At 41.6% G+C, this 23626-nt stretch overlaps 1 protein-coding gene across 2 annotated transcripts; it reads right to left on the reverse strand.

Moving 5' to 3' along the window:
- Positions 1 to 1216: 1216 nt before the first annotated feature.
- On the reverse strand, positions 1217 to 23106 carry LOC144037614 (adhesion G protein-coupled receptor B1-like). 2 transcript variants are annotated; one of them, XM_077549210.1, is made up of 32 exons: positions 22704 to 23106; positions 19491 to 20263; positions 17918 to 18067; positions 17735 to 17833; positions 17492 to 17656; positions 17254 to 17418; positions 16434 to 16598; positions 16179 to 16343; positions 15985 to 16086; positions 15785 to 15891; positions 15496 to 15690; positions 15109 to 15177; positions 13989 to 14097; positions 13538 to 13681; positions 13368 to 13437; positions 13024 to 13126; positions 12595 to 12638; positions 10779 to 10905; positions 7966 to 8069; positions 7783 to 7885; positions 7540 to 7690; positions 7345 to 7414; positions 7177 to 7243; positions 6999 to 7084; positions 6306 to 6477; positions 6113 to 6208; positions 5983 to 6019; positions 5269 to 5876; positions 4658 to 4693; positions 4463 to 4567; positions 4203 to 4253; positions 1217 to 3494 (listed from the first exon to the last, which is right to left on the reverse strand). In XM_077549210.1, the coding sequence occupies exons 2-32, from the start codon at positions 20215 to 20217 to the stop codon at positions 3294 to 3296; spliced, it is 4593 nt and encodes a 1530-aa protein (XP_077405336.1). In that variant the 5' UTR covers positions 20218 to 20263; positions 22704 to 23106; the 3' UTR covers positions 1217 to 3293. The 2 variants fall into 2 exon arrangements, with proteins under 2 accessions (XP_077405336.1, XP_077405335.1); XM_077549209.1 differs by having other exon boundaries at positions 5983 to 6022.
- Between the last annotated feature and the right edge of the window lie 520 nt (positions 23107 to 23626).

Here is a 23626-nt window from a genome sequence, read left to right on the forward strand (position 1 = left end):
GAATCAGTCAACTGTGATTTTTTTGTTAAGTTTTGCATTTGCCATGTAATCAAAGCTCGATTTTTCAATCATACTAATATAATGCTTAAATTGCATAATTGATCATTGATCATACATAGTTGATCATTTCCCCAAATGACAAAAACAACACAGATGCAAGTTCTGCACAGGCCACTTTGCCTTTGTAAAAAGAGCAAAGTACACCTTTGCCAGAACCAGAAGAGAAACTGTTTAGAGGCTTTCCACTATTAAAAATCAAAATTTGTGACCCACAAAGTTATTGAAAAAATAAATAAAAATGTTGTTTCCAGTTACTTTGGTGGAGTTCTCAAATCCCAATCGTGCATGATAGCAGGTATACAGTACTATACTTATTAATACAGTAGTGGGAAATATTCCTACAGATTTTTAGAAATACCAATATGTTTGATATGTATGTTTATTATTATATTTTTGACACTTATAAATGTATGGATTCAAAGCATTGTGACTGGATGCATCAAATATGACACAAATCAAAAGTCATATGTGGAAGTTGATTTTCAAAAATAGTTTTTTGTTTGTTCAAAAGGACCTATAAATACTCTATTTACGAAGAATCAGAATTTTCTCTGATATATTTGATGGTTCAGGCTTTATAGGGCCCTGACTATAAACACGCAATGCTTACAACTACTTCCAAAAATCATCATGCTAGGAGGTTCAGTAGCCTATGTAATTCATGACAATCAATTTTAAGGACAAAAGCTTTGCTACACCCTTACAATTATACAGTAACAAATAATAATACTGGAGAAAAATAAAGTTATAAGTACAAATTAAGACAACTTTAATGACAGATTCAGTCTGCTCTTTAATGTGTTACCTTCTGTCATTTTCTCAAACCACTGATCTTTTCTTTTATAATGATTTGTCTCCTTGCAAAGCATTAAAATAGAACTGAGGAGATTTGCTCTTTTATCAACTTAAGAGCTTGCTTTTTTTTGGTACCAACAAATCATATGACTATATTTAGAGAGATAGCTTTTGCTGGAGGCTTTAATATGGCTATTAAAAATAGATTACAAATACATAATCTTGTTCTCTGCACTTTTACAAAATCTCAATTTACTTTTCTCCCCCTTCAACATATTCATAAAATGTTATACAAATAATAATTTAGATTTAGCATTTTACTGTTGTTTTGACGAGTCAACATTTCACATAACACACTTCATTAATGTAATATATATTGTTTTTATTAGAAATTAATCACATTCATTTTGTGCTGTGAAAATTGTACAATTAGGGAAAGGGCAAATGCATACAAAAATAAATCATGATGAGATTATAAATGATTCCGTCTGTTGAGATATGACTTGGACTAACAAAGGAACTGATAAAACTGGAAATAGAATTGGCTGACAATTACTGACAACTTGTGACAAGGTTATCAAAAACACTTTTACAGAAGACATGAGGTTCCATTACTCGTCGCGACACAGTGGAGAGTAATAACAAATATCCTGAAGCACATTTGTAGAGATATTCATTCGTTCCTATACACTGTTTGCTTTTATAGAAGTACAATGATCTACCTGTCACAGACACCTCCAAATATGGAGTCTTATGCTAACAAATCTCTAGTCAATAAATTCCTTGAATTACTAATACAGATTTGTAATACAATTTTCTCATAAAGCGTCTATATGCTCTGTAAATATGAGGAAGATGGTATAAAAGATTTGAGTCATCAGTAAGAAAAACTGCGATACAGTATCAGTCTTGCTTGATCATCAAGCGCCCATCATATTGCACCATTTCACACTGATGGTTAAAAACACAAATGTGTTGAGTCACATCCGTGTCAGGAGCCTCAGCTTTGTCCAAATAGTCTTGCAAGGCTGAGAAACAAACGGGTGATGATGAAAAGGTCTTCCCGACCTTGGATCCACAGTTTCTCTTCAAACGCACACCCAGCAAATTCCCACATTATACTGCTCCGCGTTAAGAGTCTGTATTGTGGTGCTGGTGTTTTGGTATCGAGGCAAAATGCAGTAGAAAGCAGGAACGCGTATAACCGCCTCCATCACCACTCAGTAGGTTTGTCCCGATGCAGAGCATACTGGATCACAACACATTACTGATGTGTTCCACTTGTTTTTTTTTTCTTCCCCAGACTAATGTTGTAGGTCACAGTAAAAAATAAGCAAATTACATATATGACATATAAAACTGAAATAGGTCAAACAAGATCATCAATAACAGTGGTAATAATTAACAAATTGCTTAACTCATTCACTCCCAGTCATTTTCCCAGAAGCAATCCCCTTCACTCCCGGATTTTGCCAGATTTTGCCAATATTGTGTTCTATTGCTATAAAAACATGGAACCTACCAAAAGAAAGATTAGAGTATTTTCTTTGATCAGGAAAAAAAAGTATATTTTTGATCCGTTTCCATTTTGCAGCAATTAGCATTAAAATATAGCTAAGTTTCATCATTATTCACAAATCAGTTTAAAACACTGGGAAAAGAGCTTGTTGCAACCTGGCCCTGGTTGATCTCTTATGCTCTGCTGCCACTTGCTGGCCGTTTTTTGTAACAACTACCATTGCTTCAAGCATTCTCTTCAGTTCAGAGGCTGCATCAATGCTCTAGCATAAAAATAAATAAATAAAAATAAACGTATAAATACGTCCTTGGGAGCATGGTAATATTCAAAATAGAACATATTTATATGTTTTTGGGAGCAAATGAGTTAAACATGATCGTATAAAGTTTCATGGAGGTGTTTTAAGATCTTAAGAATCCAACAGAAATCCTACAAAGGGAACACAAAACAAAATCTGTGCCTATCATACTCCACCCGTGCTTTTGCTCTCTTTGCTATGTTGGAAGGGAATTAGGCCGGAGGAGGAGCAGCCAAGAGTTCGAGTCATTACCTCCCAAAACGCAGGAAGGTATACCATGTTATTTTGTTGTCTCTGAAGGTCAAAAGAAGCACAGCAGGCATCACTAGCCACATGATCTCAACTGCAGGTTTCAGAAACCCCGCAGCAAACACTAATGGAACTGCAGCCAACTCTGGTCTATGTGGATGTCTGTCGGAACACTCCAGCAGCCCCTCGACCTCTCGAGCCAAGTCCACTCAGAGAGGCAACAATAACAAACCACCCCCACTCTGTATTCCACTCTTGCCCCATCCTGCCCTGACTGAGGATTTGAAGACGTTGATTCTCTGACCTACTTCCTAAGTTTCCCATATTTTCCAATACAGGAGAGCAAACCCAAAAGGTAAGCGAGGTCATCCCTCAGACCTCTGTCTGCAGGTCAATGATGTCCTGACCCACCATTGGGATGGGGGTGCTGGTCTTCTCCCACTCCACAGAGTGCAGCTCCAACGGCGAGGCAGCCAAAGGCTCCAAGTCTTTACGGACCCACGCGGGGGGAGATTGCTGCGGCAAGCCTCGTACCCCTTCCCAAGGCCTCTCCAAGGGACCCTGCTGTTTGTCCTGAAGGGGAATAAAAGGGACGACACTTAGTGAAGCAATGATGTCGCTCGTTGGCTCGAATCATAATGAAATGAGCGAAAATTATTATGTGTGAATCAAAACACAAGATTATATTGGATGTTAAAAACATTATTACCCTTTTTGAATCTAAGAACAAACAATTGTTAATTTGTATGTCCATAAATGTAAAATTTTAAACTTGAAACCTTTACTCAAATTATTTTTTATTGAAATTGACAATAATTGTAAGCCTTTCAAATTTGTATACGAACAAGGATTTTTTTTAAATTTAATATTAATTTAATATATATATATATTTTAAAATACCTCTTGGAGCTACCTGAATGTGTTTTTTTAAATTTAATATTAATTTGATAGATTAAAAAAAACAAAAAAAAAACTCTTGGAGCTACCTTAATGTTATTTTTATTTTTTTGCTTCTCCCCCATTTATAATTTGTATTCTTATTTTATTACATACTTTATGTAAATTGGATTAAGTGGTAATTGTATTCTTCTTCTATGTTTAATAAATATTAAAAAAAGAAATAAAAAAAGTTTAATTCCATCCGAGGCCAATGTCAAAGAATGAATCTTGTCTATGGAAGAAGCTATTCCTCCTTGAGGCAAGTGCAATGCTATATCTGATGGTGTGTCTTGACTACAGGTGGTTGATTTGAAATTGTGAGGTCATATTAAAAACACTCACGCTTTGGTTCGTTTTGTCACTTCCTGCTGATGATACGCTCCATCTGACAGACTGTAGGAAGCAAGGAAGAAAATGCATCCTTAATTCAAATGACCGTGTGTTAACTGTTAACCATAGGGCAATAAAAAAAAATCACCACCAAACAGTCACTTTGCCTCTGATATCATAATTTTTGCCCATTTTTGATTCTACTATATTAACTAGAAATTCCTTTTGGTATGATGATGAGTAATGGGCATATACAATGGATAATGTATTACCTTGCTGTCAGAGGCGGGTGACTCTCTGTCTTTATCAGCATGATGTAACTTCCTGTTCAGATCCTGGAACATGTTCTGGTGGCGCTTCTTTGTGTGCATGATTTTCTAAGGAACACATTTATAATCATAATTAGCATTTAAATAATGGATTGTGAGCATAAAGATGACATTAGGAAAAATCTGATTGATAGTTACCTCAAAGTCAAGCTCAGCATACCGGGACTTTTGTCTCTGCAAAATAAGACATAACAAATCAGGTTAGTTAGGTTAAATGAATAGGTCAGAAACGACACATTTTTATATAGAGAGAGATATATTTCAGAAGGAAATGGATAGCACATTTAGAGTACTGACAAGTTCATTCAAATGTATGTAAATGATAACAAAAACGTAATTGCATCACATACCCTCTCGAACTGAATCATAATCCCACTGAGTCGAACCAAATCGAATCGTTCACTTTCTAATCAAACTAGTCTTGAATTGTTTCGCACCCCACATATCAAAAAACATATTGAATTGATGCAGACCCCTAATATATATACATATTGGCCTAATTTCAACAGGAAGTGACCCGGAAGTGCCCTGATTTCGACAGGAAGTACCCTGATTTCAACAGGAAGTGCCCTGATTTCGACAGGAAGTGACCCAGAAGTGACCTAATATCAACAGGCAGTGGCCCATATTCAACAGGAAGTGACTGGATTTCAACTACTACTAATTCTACAAGTACTCCTACTACTACATGTCAGCAGTCCCATTCAAAATTTCCACAGAAAATTTTCTAGTTATTATTCCTGTCTTACCTCCAAGGAGCTCATGGACAAAGTGGAGATGGTCTCGCTTTTGGACATCATCGAGTTCATCGACTCAAAGGTGTTCTCCAGGCTGCTGTGAGTGATGTGAGACTCGCTGGATATGTTGTGGATGTTTTGGATGGGCGAGTCCCTCTCGGAATAGGACACGCTGACCTGGTCGCAGGGAATGGACTTGATGGCAAAGGCAGCTTGCGGCTCAGCAAAAGGTCCGCTCAGGTGCATGAGTCTAGCCTGCGGCAGTTGTTCCACGTTGATGTTGTATTTCGTCGGGTCGTCTTTGGGTTTGGTTCTCAGGGTGGACGTGGTGTTGGGCATGAGCACGTAACCACTGCCGTCAGAGACTCCGCCCTCTGCCTGAACCCGAGCGAGATCAACATCCAGCTGCTGGAAGAGCTCTCCTTCACACACGTACACGGGTTTTCCACAGGAGGGGTCGACTCCCCCCACCAGGCGGCTCTTCTCTCTCTTCAGGGTGAGAGTGTGGCTGGAATATTCGGGAACTGCCTGCATGTGGGTCTTGTTGGACGGTAGCGTGTGGAAGTTGGGGCCCATGGGAAGAGGCATTTGAGGGGGGGACATCTTCTCTTCAGATGAGCCTTTTAAGACAAATTTAAATAATAATCAAGCAGAGCAAGTGAAAGAAATTCATTATGAAATGCAAATGGCAATTTTTAAGGGCAAAAAATGGATGTTTATGCTCACCTTGTATGCATGAATCTCCATCCTTTTCAGTGTCAGACTGCTGAAAAGGGAATAAATACTCCGTTAATGCACATGTTCATTTGAGGAGAAATTTCACAAGGCACTCAACACACTAAAGCAAAAAACACACCGTAAGCTGGTTGTGGCCATTGTGATGCGAGCTTCCAGAATCTCCATTGCCGTCATCTTTGCGGTCAACTACCCTGCACTTCACAGCTTCCTGAACCTAAGGAGGAATTAGTCAGGAAATTGCATTTCAACCACACCTCATACGACGCACATTTATAAAACTAATTGAAACAACATGATCAAGTGTCTCTCACCTCTCTCCGGAGGATGCAGTGGACCATGACAATGATGAAACCTTCCAGGGAGTCGAAAATAGCAAAGAGGATTTGGAAGAGGGCCGAACGGCGATCTGTGATGGCGAGTACAGCGGACATCCAAGTGAGGGCCAAGAGAGGCAAAACCACGCAGGAGCTCCATAGTGATGCCCTGTAAGGGAGGAGGTAAGAGATTTTCAGCATGCATGCTGACATCTTCATCCAACCATGACTTTATGAGCCTTGTTGTTAGGGCTGGACGATTAACCGAAATGTTATCGCAATTAATATTTGAGCTTTTCTAACAATTAATGTGCGGCAAGTTTACAAGTTCCCTACGTTGTGAAAGGACCCTGAATGCACCATGTAGCTTGCCCGGAGCGAATCAGTGTGATTCTGCCGTGATGATGCTTAATTTTGAAAATTAAGAATTAAAACGCAAGCGGCTTGTATTTCATATGTTATACTTGACAAAAAAATAGTGTAGAAGTATGAAGAATTAGCATGTAGCTCGAACTTAGGCCAATTTCCAAATGATTAAGCGGTGCATCCTTTTAGCTTTGTCCATATAGTTTATGTCCTTCAGTAGTTTGATTGATGGCCTTGACATCGCTACACATTATCAATACAGCTGTAATGGCACTGATGTGGGCGATAAGCACAAAACCTTAATGCAAGATCAATAGAACCTACCCAGCTCTCTCCTTCAGTTTCACATCGGTAATGCCGTCCTTGGATACGAGCTTGTTAAAGACCAGAATACCAATGACCATATTCACCTAAAAATGGAAGAGTCAGAGTTAGAATGGAAAATACTAATACAACTCATATTGGGATGGATTAAGATTTTGAGATCAGGTCTGATACATACCAAAACAACAGCGGCAGCCGGACCAACAAAGGAATAGAGGAGCCCGCCCTCAAGAGAAAGCCAACAACTAAAGAAAAAGATTGAGTACTTTAATACTTGACCTAATAAAACCTCTTTCCAAAATATATGTCAATGATAAAGTTCAAACTGAAAAATATAAAAACGTACTAGTTGACGGTTCCGTATCCCTTGGCTTTTGTGAAACCCACAGACACGGCCACCACCAACGCAGGTAGGCCTAAAAAACATCAACAATATGCCAATAAGGGTTAGAGCCTCAAATGAAAACAAGCACCTGGGAAGCATTCAGTCAGAAGAGTCAAAGACAGATAAAGGAAAGAAGTAACATCCAAGATTGCTTACCCCAACCCAAGCACAAGAAGCGCTTGCGGATTATGCGGTTGCGCAGACGACCAGTGACAGCCATGTAGGACTGCCAAGCTTCCGTCAGCACCCAGCAGAAAGAAGAGAGGAAAAAGAAGTGCAGGAAAGCTGCTACCAGTGTGCAAACCACCTGAGGAAGCCCAAAGGAGGTAAAGGAGATGGCTGTTAGCCAAAGCGGACAGGTTTAGAAAGCTTCAAATCTGGACTTGGAAGAGAACAAACCTTATTGCGAGCTTGAGTTTGTCCCACGAGAATGAGCGCGTTGGAGCAAATAATGGACAGGCAGAAGTTGATCAGGATAACGGAGCGCTCAGAGCGGATATACCTGAGGTTAGTTGGAAGAGAAGAAAACGATGAGTTTGAGAGCCTACAGCTTTTTTTGACTTTGCTCACAGGGTGACTTACTTCCACACGGAGACGTAGATGATGATGAGGAGGAGCAGGGTGAGAGAAGACACCCCACAGCCAACTATGAGAGTCACGGATGGGAGAAGCGCCTTGTCCATGATCTGTAGAGGAGACAAAAGACATGCCCTGTAAGAGCTGCACAAAACCAACCCGCGCATGTGCATTATCTGGAACAGCAGACGGCTCCCTGAAGGGAAACACCTTGAACGGCACAGCTCAAGCAAGGTGAGCTCAAGGTGAGCGTGTCATAAAGATTCAATGCGCATGAGCTTTCCGCTCCTTTTGTTCAGAGGAACACCAGACAACTCGTCTTTCGTCTCCCCTTCCGCTGCATTTTGCTTTTGTGCCAAGCTTCAACTCCGCAGTGGTGAACAGGTGGACCATTATCACCAGTGCATTCATCTGTCACCACCTGCCCTTTTCTGATCTCAGACAGCAGCTTGGTGCCCGCTGCCGCCAGTGGCGTTGATAGTCCCGCGGTTCTAACTGGTGGAAGAAGCGATTGTTTCCCTTTTAACGCTGAGTACACAAATTTTACTTTCGAATGGCGCCACAGCACCCTCGAGGTGGTTAATTGCGCACATCGTTGAACTGGAGATTAGAGATGGAGAAAATTTTCTTGGGTATTAGTCTGATTAATTGCTATTTTTAAGACTTTGTTACCCCCCTCCTCGTTTCTTCCCTTCTTATTAGGGATAGACTGATTATCTGCACGATAATCGGCATTTTGATGAATATCGGTATCGGCTTTTAAAAAAAATTTGTGTTAACCTCAGGGAGCTAAATTTTCAGTTTTCAGTCCCTGGGAACTCTCTGCACCTTTTGTGATTGTTTGAAATTATAACAAAGATAATAAAAATATTTCATCAGATATTTAAAAATTTTGAAAAACTTAATTTACTGGAGAAATTACTTCAGAGCTATTTAAGTTTTTAAAGATGTGCCCTGGGAACTCCCGGAACTTTTTGTTAGAATAAAAAAAAGTGTATTTTATAATTAAAGAATAAAAAAAGAAGAACAGTTTGCAAATCTGAAAAGTTGTTCAATAAATTCAAGTTAAGAACTGGAATTTGTATTTTTATTTTATTTCAACGTCAATATTTGTTTCCCTTTTACTGAAAATGAATATTGGCTCCAAATATCGGTCATCGGCCTCCTGCTCTCAGATCTCAGAGCGCCTAATCGCGAGTACTGACAGGCCTTTCCGTCATTGTTTTTCATATTTCTTGGACGGGTTGAGCCTGTTAAGTGAAATGTCGCTGCTCTGTGCAATGTCAATAAAGATATTACATCCCAGTGGATTTATGAGGCAATAAATTGCAAGTGATGCATCATTTCTCATATCTTGATCAGTTGTGCTTACAAATTTGAATAGATCACAAAACAGTACTGAAGGATCTCCATTTCTAATTTAAGTTAGTCTACTCAAGAACATTATAACCGAAGGTCTTCAGCTCTCAATGCGGGTAAAAAAAACAAAAAAAAAACATGCGCAATTCAGTCTGTTCTGTCCTCTTGCTCTGCAACCTCTCTATCTGGGTTGCACTATATGAGTCTGGCTTTGACCTAAATATGAAGCATGTCTTATGTCTGTCCTTGCCTGCATCACATGATCCCTTTTGGAAGAGAAAAAAGCAAGGAAGCACTTGACGTATTGGACTTTTTGACCACAAGCTAGACAAAGGCAGTCCATTTCGTCTCATATGAAAGCTTCTGAAATGAGACCACATCAAAAGTGAGCTAACACACTGCAATGTGTTTGCTTGATTCCCTCATTTCCTCTCCCTCCCTGCCTCATGTTATTGAAAATGTCCACAGTGGACGGTGGCGAGCGTGGGTGGTAGCGGGTAGAAAGGGAGCCGTCAATGCTTAACCAGACGTCTGTCTCTCATTGGTTCACATCTTTGGCATTGTCAGACACACTGAGGCTGAGGAAGGAGGAGGGGAATGTGTGAGGGGTGGGGGGGTCATAATTGAGACTTTGTAGATAATGGCTAATGGAGTGATGATGTGTGAGCCTGACCGCTTGAGGTCAAGAAGAAGCAAGAGAGAAGCAAATGCAGACTGAAATCTCGGACATAATAAACATGCACTCAATGGACCTAAAAGCCGAAAAAAAAGCATTGCATTTTTACTAATGGGTATTTTTGATTATGTATTATCTGTTTGTTTGCTGTCAGAAGCAGTAATTGGTGCAGGCAGAGATGGCCAGATCACATCGTCTTTCAGAGGAGGGGCAAGAAAAGTGGGGGTTGAGTGTGTGTGTGTTTTTTCTTTCTGGCCCAAGCTTCTCAGTTATGAAAAATCCCCCAGGCCGAGTTAGCGCTGCAGAAGCCGTTACCGTGGAAACTGGCTAGAACAGCTTCTGGGGCAACACAGTCTATAGGGGAAATATATAACATTGTTTTTTTGGCGCATGATTGAGAAACATAAGTAATTTCCACACTAAGGATAATCGCGTTGATTTCCCGCAAAACAAAATAATCAAGTCATTTATAGATATTAAAACTTATTTTTTGAATCAAAGACGTTCTCATATAATCTCAATACGTACAGTAGTACAAAAATGCTTAACACAAAATCACATATCAAATGCTATGTTTTCACACCTTTCCGTTGATTTTTGCATGTCCTCTCTATTTCATATTAAAATGCTATTTCCATACCCATGTCTCCCGCACCGAGACAAAGAAGCACGATGCAAATGGCTTGAAAAGCACAAGTACACGCTGCATTGCATTTGCACACAGCACCAAACGTCTGCGCTAAGAGACAAAAGCTTTCGCATGCTCACATTTTGAAAGACTTACCGAGTCGAAGTTGACGCGCGCTAAAATGGCGAAGGTGGAGAGGCTGTCACACACGCATTTGGTTCTGAATGAATGAACGGGCACGGCTCTGCAGTTCCGCGCAGACCACGATCCAAGCAGGGAGGATCTGCACAGGGGAGAGAGAGCAAAAGCACCCACCGGCGTGAGGAGGAGAGGAAAAGAGAGGCTGCTTTGAGAGCTGACAAAGCTCATTAAAAATGCATCTTGATGATGTGTTTTTAGACAGACAAATGTTTTACATTGAGGCTACATTTCACAATCTATTCAATCATTAGATCACTATCGAAGGTGCCCATTTGCATATATTCGTGATACTTTTTCATGTTATGTGCTAAATTATTTTAAGTACTGTCGTTAACAGGCTTTATAAGTGTTTTATAAAGGCCTATTTTTTCTTCTTCTGAGGCCTATGTTTAAATAATGACGACCATCTTTTGTTATGGACATGATTTTACTGGCAATTCCTAGCCACTGGGGGGCAAACGCAACAAAAAATAAAAACAAACCATGCTTTCTCATCGGTAGAAGATTTAACAAACAATCAACAAAATAAAAAATAAGTTGTATAGTAAATGGTAAATCCTGAATGGTGAACAAAAAAACAACACAATATATAGGGATGTTCGATACCACTTTTTTAGACCAGTACAAGTATTAAATTCTTGAGTAGTCACCGATACCAAGTATCGATACCACTAGTACGTTTCATACATTTTCGCCTAATTTTTTCCCCTTAAAACTGCATGAAATTAACTCATTCACTCCCAGCCATATACACTGAAGCAACTCCCTTCGCTCCCGGCTGGTTTAGTGTATTTCAACTGATTGTGCAAGGCCCACAGAATATTGTGTTCTATTGCTATAAAAACATGGACCCTACCAAAAGAAAGATTAGAGTCTCTGGTTTCATCACGAAAAAAAGTATATTTGTATCTGTTTCCGTTTTGCAACATTTAGCATTAGAATATAGCTAAGTTTCATCATCATTATTCACAAACCTGTTTAAAACAACTGGGGAAAAGAGCTTTTTGCAACATGTCCCTGGCTGTTCTTATACTCTGCTGCCACCTGCTGGCCGTTTTGTAATAACTAAATTTGCCATTACCATTCTCTTCAGTTCAGAGGCTGCATCAAAGCCTTCTGTATGCTCTAGCATAAAAACAACATTTAAAAAATGCATAAAAATGTCTTTGGGAGCATGGTAATATTTAAAATAGAACATATTTATACATTTTTGGGAACAAATTCGTTAATGGCATTTTAAAAATACTTATTATTTCTAATTTCTAGTTCCTGATCTTAAAATGGCCACAAGAAGGCGCTATCGCGAGTACCTATACCTTGAAATAAGGCCAGGTATCAGACCGATACCCAGTACTAGAAAATTTTATGTATCAGTGACTACTTAAGAGTCGAGTACTTGTACTGGTATGGAACATCCCTTAAAAAATGCTTATTATATGTTGTGTCTTGTTGTAGTTCATTTGAGGAGCTAATGGTGAACAATGAATCACATTTTCAGTAAGCATGTCAGAGATGCCTGCTCTGGAAATGATAGGCCAACATGTTGTGGCACTTGTCTGTCCTCTGTGTCACGAAAAAGGGACCAAACAACATTATCACTCTCCCTCTGGTGAGTCTCAAAATGGATGAATGTTCCATGCAGTGACAGATGCATGACTAAAAGAAGGTTCGAGCTGGTGACATTGCCACCCGCGAGAGAAAATAGACGCGTGAGTAATGACTTTGATGCACATAAAAAAATAAAAGAGACACGACAGAAGTCAACACTCACGTTTCACTTTCGTCCCATGAGAGGCATGTCTCGTTCATAGTGCCCTAAAAAAGAAACAGATGGAGACGACATTGTGAGGAATTTCACATCTGCAGTTGGAAAATCCATAATATCATCGTGTGAGACGCAACACCTTGCCACTTATACATGCATCTATCTATAAACAGCTTCGCAGTTACAGAAGCTCATTATTGGGCCAATTACTGTGATTCCTCATCATGGACTGACCAGCTGATTAGGCTGTGATCGCGACAGGTTTCAGCTGGCAAAATGATTGGCAAATGTCACAGTTTCAGCGCAAATGTCAACGAAATGTCAAGCTTTGCGTGTGCCGCGGTGAACAAACACCCAGAGGGGACGCTGGTGTGTGTGTGTGTGTGTGTGTTTTGGGTAATACTGAGGCTCCATGAGCTTGAGTCATAGACTTACATTGTGGAGATGCGGGAATTCGATTTCGACGGGAGAAGACAAAAGGGCAGGGGTAGGCTTGACAATCACTGTCACTACTTTTGAATTGAGCAGAGTTGTGTTGCTGTGGAAAGACAAAAAGATGCAGTCAATGTACATTTCAAATAGATTTTTGTCTTTACAACCCCCGAAAGAATTAAATAATCCATTAGCCCTCCCCTGAATTTTACTAATCTTTCCCCCTAGTTTGTAAGTGTCGTTGAGTAGTAATGGTTATAGAGGGAATAGTGTGGGCGCCATCTTGTGTTTACAATAAGAATTACATGAAAATAATATTTTAAAAAGCATATTAAAAAATGCATTACCTCTGAAAGGAAAGAAACGAAGTAAGGTTTCTGTAAAGGACAATGCCAGTCACAAACGCGTCATTGCCATCTGAAAGCAAGCAAATGGTTGCTTAGATACATATTCAACTCCATGCTGGTACTGATATAACTGCAAAAAAACCCCAAAAAAACAATTGTGTGTGACTTACCACTCTGTTCAATGCCCAGAGCCTCTCTGGAAACGGATATTTTCTCCTCAGAAGTCCTGACCCAGTCTAACATTCCCCTCCAGCCCTTAGCAGGGAAAGTGAAGTTGGAGCTGGTCGTAGTCGGCCGCTTATGGATGCTCAGCACTGAGAAGAAAACAGAGTCGGCGCACAAACAGTTCAGCGTTTGGATGAAAAGTTACGAGGAAGACCTGCCAAGAACCTCAACGTCGCCAGTGTCAGTGTGAAGTTTACAGTTATTCTGACACACAGATTGCTTCATCGAAAAGTCATATGTGTTATGCCTGATGCAGACAAGCTCGGAGACAGCAAGTAATTTGTTTGACTGATGGATGTGACGTGGCGCCAAAGAGACGCTTTGATGCACTAGGTGGATGGCGCCAGGACAAATCATCCTGACAAGACATGAGCGTCGGTTGAGATGAGGGCTCACCTAAATTCTCGGTGACTTCGTAAATGTCCTGGAAGCTGCTCATTTGCATACCGATCATGTTGACGGAATCCTCGACGAGACGGAAGAACTCCTTCACGTTGGCACCCATCTGGAGGAGGAATGTGTGAAAAAGGATGTTTGAGAAACGGGGGGAAAAAATCATTACAGATGACTGCATTTTTTTCATGCATCTGTCAAAATTGAATCATTTTGTAACACTTCATTAAAACAGCAATCTTTTATCCATTTTCTATACTGCTTGTCTTCATTAGGGTGAGGCGTTTAGAGTCCCCACTAACCTAACATGCATGATTTTGCAATGTGGAAGAAAGTCATCCTTGTGGCTTTGACTAAAGAGTATGTCAGGGAATACCGAGCACAAAAGTCACAACTTTATCAACAATGAAAAGGATAACAATCTCAAAATGGTCAAAAGAAATCTGAGACTTTCAGTCATGACTAACCATCCATTCTGCCTTTTCTATGCTGAAGTCCGCCCACTGCAGTGAAAGCCTCGCTTGCTGCTAGGCAACCACCAAATTTCCTTAACGCCATAAATGGACCGGCTAGTGATTCAATCTGGTGTTTCTACAGAATTTCCTCTTAGCAGAGGGGAGGGCTGCCCCTGACTTGCGTGTCTCTGACGCACAAACCGGAGCAGTGTGGGCACAAGGTGTGCGTTTCTATGAAATGCGTGCCGTCTGTGTCCCCTCTCAGCCGGCACGGCTTTGTAGGATGGCGTGGAGAGTCGCAGATTGGCGAGTGGGCGCTGTGTGTTTCCCTGAGTCAATCGCTCGCTCTCATGCTCACCCTCAAGTGTTTACTTTCACTTGTCATTCCCATTTGTCATGCAGTTCTGCACAGAAATGTGCAGACATTTGTTTTGAGCTACTAAATAGCTTAACAGGAACAGAGAAGAAAAAAAAGTTGTCAACCTTATAGTTAAGTCAACTAAAAGTTAAAAAGTGTTGAAGTCATTAACACATCCGTCAGAAGTTTGCCTTCTAATTAGCTCAGACTTCTTTTCACGCCAAACTATCATTCACACTGACTCACTTTGAATATGTCCATCACACCCCCAACCCCTCAAAAATGAATGTCAGACACTCTTCTCACGTACCAGCTGTGCCTCTTCCCATTTGTCATGATGTTCCTCTTTCAGCAGGTTACTGATGGTCTGGACATAGTTCTGCAAAAAAAAAAAAAATGCAAACAAAGGTGTAAGAAGATTTGTAGAAACAGACAGCTTCATTAAAAAAGGAGGTACAATATATATATATATATATTTGTGTCAACACTCGGGGCGGCCATTTTGTGATTTGCTGTCGGTTAAGAACTGCTGAGAACAAGTGACAAAATGGCCGAGCCCTGAGATGGCTAAAAAGAAGTAGATTTTGATACTTCATTCATATTTCACAAACGCAATATTAAACAGTGATTCATCATACTTTCCTCCTGACATAATGTATTTCGAAACACATTTCCAGAAGCTAACTTTTAAGTTTACCTCCACATCAGCATTGCTAAGCCTCATCCTGGTCGCCTTGTACAACTCAGTGATGTTCTTCAGGATTTCCATGCTGGCCATGAGGTCACCGCTGTACGTTGCGCCTTCGTCACTTGAGAACCTCAATCGTGAAATCACCTCGGCGATGCCATCAATGCTTTGTGCCTGCTGTGCTTTGGTGATGTAATCCCTTGACTACATTGAGGAGAGTGGAAATGATTCTTAAAGATTCTACTTTTGGGAGATGTGATTTATGACAGGCCTCCTCTTTTTTTTTTTTTTAACTTACCAGAATCTGAATGTTCTCATAATTCCTAGAGACACACTTAATGTAAGTTGGGCTCTCCCAAGTGGCGAGGCCGACAGCGTTGAGACTGCACCGGCGAAGAATCATACCTGCACGACAGAGAGCATACAGTATTTATAAGGTGAAGCAAATATAAATGGTGTATAGATATAAATAAATACAAGCATCTGCTGCCAATGTACCTGCAGTCTCAGCGGGACATGAGATGGCAGCCATGTCTCCAGCTGGAGTTTTCTTCCACACAACATCTCCATCATTCTGCTCAGGGCAAATCTCATGGGGCTCTAGATAATTTAAAAAAATCATGTTAGTTTATAAAATGATCTTCATGTAGATGCTTTAAAAAACAAACAAAAAAAACATTCACATGACTAACCAGGGCATCTCTTTTCATTGCAGCGCTTCTGCTCCCCTCTTTCACCAGGGCAAGGCTCCCCACCAAAGAAAGGCCCGTCGCAAACTCGTTGTCTCTGCTGGATGCCTCCGCCACAAGTCTTGCTGCAGCTGCCCCATGAGCTCCATGCATGCCAGCGTCCATCAACTAAACAGTAGCATATACCATAAAATACGCATTGTGATATGTCTTATGGATGATATTTATATATGTTTTTTTTGTTTTTGTTTTTTTTACCTGGGCATTCTTTCAGGAAGCAGTTGATGGCCTCTTTCCAACTCCCGTGGCATTCTGAGCCCCCGTAGGATGGGCCATTGCATTCTCGTGTTCTTTGCATGGTACCGTTGGAGCAAGAGGCAGAACATGGGCTCCAGACCGACCACTCGTTCCAGTGTCCGTCCACTAGAGAGCAGCAAAGAAGCATCAATGATGAGCGCGGGCCAACATTGTTGGCTTTGCAGCAACTTTGTGTGAGTTTTTATTTCCTATATAGATTTAAGTCCACTGCTGTCAGTCTTTTTGAGCACTATCATTCACTTATATAAATTTTTTACACTCACCAGCCACAAAATCAGCTCAATTTAATCAGAACAGTACAAGAGCACTTAGAAGAGCATTAAACAAAAATTAGGCTCCCTCTTGACTGAGTGTATTAATCAAACAATGTTTATTTTTGTGGGTCCAGTTTGCAGTTTGTTTATAATTAAATACACTGAAATGTTTCATCTTTTCTACAAAGACAGAAAAAGGAAATTCTGACACTCATTCTATTACTATACTGAATTTTTATATGTCATTTGGTGGATATTAACTAGATCATAGGTGTCAAACTCCGGCCCTCGAGGGCCGTAGTCCTGCAGGTTTTGGATGTTTCCTTTCTCCAACACAGCTGATATATGACCAGCTCATCAGCAAGCTCTGCATAAGCCTGATAACGATCCTGCTGATTGGAATCAGCTTGTGTTGGAAGAGGGAAACTTCCAAAACCTGCAGGACTGCAGCCCTCGAGGACCGGAGTTTGACACCTATGAACTAGATGAATGAACTGTCAGCTCACCGGGGCATACAGCAATGTTGCAAAGCTTGTTCTGTCTTGAAGGGCCCTTGCAAGGCTCTCCTCCATTCTGGGGCAGCCTGCATGTGCGAGTGCGGTCACGGTAACCACGACCACATGTGGAGGAACACAAGCTCCAGGGGGTCCATTCATCCCAGGCGCCATCAACTAAAGTCAAATAAATGAATGTGATGCAACAGCCACGATAATATCGTATTGATATCGCTCATCTGGAAGTTACCTGGGCAGACGGCAGTGTTGTTGCAAGGCCTGTTTTCCCGCAGAGGTCCGGTGCATTGGGTGGTGAAGGAGGAAGTTGCACAGACACGGGTGCGGGTTTGCCAACCTTCTCCGCATGTCACTGAACATGCATTCCAAGGGGACCACTCATCTGTCTTCGTATTTGCTGAACAAATGGATTAAGTGGGTTAAACTTTTGAAAATGCACATAAACTAGCATAAAGTAAGCGCAGACTGAACTTACCGATTTGGGTTGCAACTGCTCCAAGGCTAGAATCATCAGCATGATCTCTCCTCATACCAACAATGGCCCGCAGACCCTGGCTCTTGCTACGTTCTTTGCCTGGAAAGAAGAAGATTATTGCATTGTAGGCAATCCTGCCTGCCAAACGGACTAGCTAAATAATTGAACATAATGAAGGGTTACCTATACAGGCCCGTGGGTTGCACGCACGCCCTTCTTCAACAGTCCCCTGGCAGACGGCATCATCGGGCTGACAGGCTCGGCTGCGAACCTGGACGCCACCCCCGCACTCCTGACTGCAAACTGACCAACGGCTCCAACTGGCCCAGCTTTCTGCAACACAGAAATAGAGTCATTGTATTAGAGCTGCAATTAACGATTATTGTAGTGATTGAGCTGCCAATAGTTTTTTTAATGGAATTTATCGACAAATCAGAACATTTTTAAGTACCCAGGGCCGTTATTTAAGATTGCCAGGGCAGAAAATAGACAAACATAATTCGAGTATGGTTTAGTTCCTGTTTTGGTATAATGTCAGAAAATTGTCAAAAATGTTTATTGTTGTTTTCCAAAGTAAAATACACTCAGGATATCTCTATGTATATATCGCTACTTCGCGGTTAACTTATTGCAGATTTTTATTTGGATCCATAAAATTGCTATGTACACTGTAGCGCCATTGCAAACGAACGTGCATAGAATTATTTATAACAACATTTGGACAAAAATAAGCATTAATATTTACACTCGTGTGCATAAAGTATAAAAACGAAACCAAAGGGCGGACATGTTTTTTCGGCTCAAGTACTTCGACGGAAACCGGAAGTACGTTAAACAATAATACTTTTTCTTGAAACATAAATAAAAAATAGTAATTATCCCTCCAAATAATTAGTTAACCTTTTTAATGACAAATAAATATTATTAACCTTATTATTTAAAGCCATGAACATATTCATGTACATACATTCTGTACAATACAGCATTTTTTATTTATTTATTATAAATTTATTAAGTTAACAAGTGTTAAGAAGGGTGGGAACTGTGTGGTGGGTTCATTATGGCTAAGTAGATGCTTAACTCGTTCACCAAAACAAAACAAAAGATTTTTTAGATTTAAAAAAAAAAATCACCTATCCGCAAAAAGTGAGCGACCACTGTACAGTATATATAATATCTGTGTGTGCATAGAGAGTATGACTCGAGAAATGTATCCTCAGACAGGAAGTGTAGAGATGGTGTTTAAGGACACTCTTTGTCTGCACTCAAAGCTGATAGTTATTTGGTCTGAAATTGCTTCAAACCACTGCAGTGGCCGACAGCAGCGTTGCTATGCCAACCGCAAGTGCACTTCGATTTTCACCGCCAGCTGACTGTGAGGTCTTTGTGCTCCTTCCCACCTTTTCTCCTACATAAACGCACCTGCGGCCTCATCACACAAGCACCGAAGTTAACATGCTTGACTTGCAACACAACCGAGTTAGTGAAGCGTGCGCTTCAGGTAGTTCATCCAATTAGGCTTTAAATTTGCTTCTCATTACTTTGTGGCGGCGGAGTGCACATCCCTCGCCTGAGCTTGTGCTCTACAGACAGTTATCGCCAGTATCAACAAGTTCGGAGACACAAATTAAAGGGTCACTGAGTGGTAAGGTGCGCCGGGACCGGCATCGGCAGAACATCACCTCCTTGAAACAGTGAACCCTTGTGAGTGTGATTACAAAACAACTGGAGAACATGAAGCCTGTGTTCCACTTACTGATGATCTCAGCAGTCTGTACGTTGTCTCTGGGCACTGGAAGGCATTTCTCAACGTAGACGCCACCCCTGTAGCAGCTCCCTGGCTTCCTTTTTGGGGTCTCCCAACACTGGCAAGGGGTGTTCATGATACCACAGGGATAATCGTGGGTACTGCTGGACAGGCACTTCTCCAGCCACTGGCATAGCATCTGGCAGGCGGGCATACTCGGGTTCCTCTTCCCCACAACTAGAAACTCAGACTTGAATTCGCTGACGTCACTCTGTGCGTTCTCCAGGTTATTACTCGAGGCCACCTTGCGGATTTGCAGGAACTGCTTACTGGATTCAATGTAGGTGACGGTGGTCGATGCGTCGCACAGCCGGACGACCTCATCATAGCTCTCCATGCCCAGGTAGGTGCGGGACGTCTCGATGAAGGAGTCGAACTGGAAGGTCCTGATCTGCCTCGGCTTGCAGGAATCGGTCGGCTTGGTGATCTTCATGTAGACGGTGTAGCGGCGGGGGTCGGGGTTCTGCAGGGTCCAGGAGCACGGCGCCGAGGGGAGGTTGGTGGTGGATGAGAACACGCCGAAGAAGCGACTTTGTTCGAGGGTTGCGCAGGTGTCGGAGGCCGGACCGGAGGGAGAGCAGGAGGTCAAAGTGAAGAACAGTAGAAGAGCCACGCAGGGCCTGGAAAGAGCTGGCGACGCCATTGGCTCAGTGTTGGATGAGAATTTCAATCTCATCTGGTGGTTTTAGTACTTCAGAGAAGCAGGGATGTCAACGAAGGAACTGCAGAGGGACAGCACAGCACACAATTGTTTTTATATTTCTCAGACTTTGCACGACAGTGGTTCTTAACTCATTCAAACCCAAAAACATGTAATATAAGTTTATTTTTTTATACTTTGTCCTTTACTCCCAAAAACGTATTTAAACTATTTTAATGGGGGGGGGGGGGGTAGGCATGAAGAGGTGGTTTAAAGCAAGGGTAGTTATTACAAAAAAACGTCCAGCAGGTGGCAGGAGAGTATAAGAGATCAGCCAGGGCCATGTTGCAACAAGCTCTTTTAGCCATTGTTTTCAACAGGAATGTGAATAATGATAAAACTTAGCTATATTTTAATGCTAATTGCCGCAAATGAAAGAGACTTTAATCTTTCTTTCGACAGTTTTAATTTTTTTATAGCAATAGAACACAATATTCTGTGGACCTTGCAAAATCCAGTAAAACAGCCTGAAGCGAAGGGGGTTGCTTCAGTGAAAATGGCTGGGAGTGAAAGAGTTAACCTGGGCTTGATCGAACTCTAAGGGTTTGGTAAGTCAGTCTCAGGGATTTCTTTATTATTGTAATCCCTTCATACCAACTCAAGGAACAAAAGAAAGCGGGTCAGATGAATGTGTGCAATATGATTCACATGTATAACGTAATGTTTGGTATTCTACAGGGTTCAATTCTAGGGCCTCTGCTATTTCCATTTTATCTATAGCCCCTGGGTTCCATCTAAAGTGCTCTCTAAAGGCTACTTATCCCTGTTCCTGTTGTCTTGAATTTGAAAAAAAAAAAAAAAATTCAAGTAATTTATTTTTCAATAAAAAAGGGCTCTGTGAATTTGCATAAAAAACCTGGTGGGGTGCAGTGCCTCCAACAACGTTAAGAACAACCAGCCTAAAGTAAAGAGTGAATGAACCAACCCGGCAAGTTCTCTGCAGGATAATTGTGATGAAATAGCAATTACAGCCCCTTCACAGAAGGCTATATCGCCAAGCTTTTAGTCTTTCCTCCCACACGCTGTACCAAACTGTGAAGCATCTGCGTCAGTCTGACGTCCATAGAAGCATTACCACTAGCGACGGCGGCCACTTCGACAGTTTTTTTTTTTGCACAAAGCACAGCTCTTATTACACGGTAAACAAGAGGAATGATTAGCCCGTGCCAGAGACTGATTGCATTCCAATGAGCTTAATAGCAAAGCACACCTAAGATGAATATATGCAAGAGGCTGATGATGCAAAATGCATGAGGGCGAGTGAACTTTTTAAACAACACATAACTACACTTGCATGATGCAGATTGCATTTTCTTGTGAGTATGCAACATATGCTATTAAGTAATCCAGGATGCAGAAAGTGCACAGAGTCAACATCTGAATAGACAGGAGATGCTCTGGCTGGTTGCTAAGCAATATCACTTGCTTGTGTTCAGTGCAATTTGTCTCTCTTATTCTTCTGCTTAGTCATTCCTTAGTGACTATTAAAGTCAGGTGCACAATGAGGAGCTAATCATAAATATATCTAAATATAAAGCATAAAGGCAACAGCGCTATATGATTTGGTAATTGCAGTGGCATTCACTCAGACTTACACCTGCACTTTTCAGGCTACATCTGTTCCTCCCAACCCGTGTCTCCACTCTGTGAGCAGCATAGCAAAGACACCTGCTTTGTATAGAGAGGGCGGTCTCCCCCCCCTTCCGCCACCAACCGGAAGCTCCATGAATGTGCATCGGATGAAGCACGCGGTGAAAAGAAAGGCGGTCCAGCTGTCGACGCACATTGCCCACTTTCCCTCCTGACCTTTCTCTCGCTTTTTTTTCTTTTCTGCCCGACCATTTGTTGCTGGTGGCAACATTTCGACAAAACAAGCAGGCGAAGGAATAAGCTGGGGACTGTTGTCATGGAGACGCGGTTCGGGATATTTTGGGTAAAAACTGGATGATGCAGTTCATAGTTTTGAAGTGTAAACAGAGCAGCATTTCAAAATCCAAAGTTTTCTTTCTTAGAACTTGACTTTGCATGGCTGACTAGACCACCTTGCAAATGCTTTGCAGCACGTGTATGTGGGACATAAACAGACATGCAGTCTTCTGACCTCCTCCTGTTCTTTGTGAGGTGCTCTTTTGCCCTAGCAAAGCCATTATAATATATACTACCGCACTCAAATTGCTCACATTTTGAGAAAATAACCACAACAAAATGACAACAAACCCAAGATAACCCCTAAAGTTCTAGCAACTTGACAGAAAGTAAACCTAGTTCTGCAGCAACAAAATTAACCGCATTTAAATTCGATGCATGGCGAAGTTTATGCACAATTGTGAACTTTATGGCACACAGGCGCATGGAGTTGAGAATTCAGCACCATGGACAGCAAAGAAAAAGTTTCAATTGAAATTGCACAGCGACAATCCACAGAAAAAAAGACGATATTAAGATAAAGTATATTTTCTTACCTCGTCTTTCAATTTGAGGACTTCGGACGTGCGGCACGGAGTTCGTCCTGGCCAAACTTTTTTTTGTTCAGTATTCGACGCTACCTAAACAAATAAGATGCGCCAGGTCCGCTCCTGACCCTGAGTGGGTCAGGCCCAAGTGTCCGTAATGCCCACAAGCAAATATTTTAAATTAAAAAGGCGACTCTTACAAACTCCAAAGAGTTTACTACCAACTTTGTTGAGTTGCTATATCCAGAGAAACTGGCGTATAGCTCGCGCTGTGATGAATCTGGCTTGCAGTGGAGCTCCAGTTGACAATCCGGAGAACCAAAACGGTGTACAGTCTCGTTTGTCTGAGCTCCAGAATCAATGTTGGTACTTCTACTCCCGGCTTCGGAGTCTTCTTGCTTGTGGCACTGAAAGTGGCTTCAGTCTCAGTGTAGCGTGTGGCCTTCTCCTCGCGGTTTATATCCAACCCCGCCCCCCCGCCCTTTGCAGTCAGTGCGTGGATGAATTGAATGAGGCAGCACCAAGACAGGAGGGGAGGGGAGGGGAGCAGTGTGCGTGGGAGAAGTGTTTGTGTGCGTGCGCGCGCGCCTGGAAGTGTGAGAGTGAGCGTGTTTGCGCACAGAGCCGCGAGGAGTGCAGGGAGGGAGGGGATGCATTGATGCAGAAGGAGGGAGGGAGGCGTGTGCGCATAGATACAGGCGATTATCAACACCAAACTACGCAGATATCAACGCAGAGCCAAAGGTACCGGAAGGAGGATGAGCGCAATCAGTGAGAGAGACGATCAAGCTGTTGGAGTGAAGCCAAGATGGCTTTTCTCGCATAAAAAGTACACTTCTTGGTAACGTGCACCGTATTCTTTTAAGGCAGTGTTTCCCAACCTTTATTAAACCAGAGTGCATGTTTTACATTTTAAAAAATCCCACCAAGCA

Source organism: Vanacampus margaritifer, chromosome 17 (assembly GCF_051991255.1).
Source record: "Vanacampus margaritifer isolate UIUO_Vmar chromosome 17, RoL_Vmar_1.0, whole genome shotgun sequence".
In the NCBI taxonomy this organism is placed as follows: Eukaryota; Metazoa; Chordata; class Actinopteri; order Syngnathiformes; family Syngnathidae; genus Vanacampus; species Vanacampus margaritifer.

What these genes read in the sequence shown, in the direction of transcription:
- LOC144037614 (XM_077549209.1), bottom strand. Translation starts at nt 20,217, where the DNA reads ATGAGATTGAAATTCTCATCCAACACTGAGCCAATGGCGTCGCCAGCT. An exon ending in CAACACTGCCGTCTGCCCAG is followed by an intron (nt 17,419 to 17,491) that starts GTAACTTCCAGA and finishes ATTTGACTTTAG; the next exon opens with TTGATGGCGCCTGGGATGAA. An exon ending in AATGGGAAGAGGCACAGCTG is followed by an intron (nt 14,098 to 15,108) that starts GTACGTGAGAAG and finishes TTCCTCCTCCAG; the next exon opens with ATGGGTGCCAACGTGAAGGA.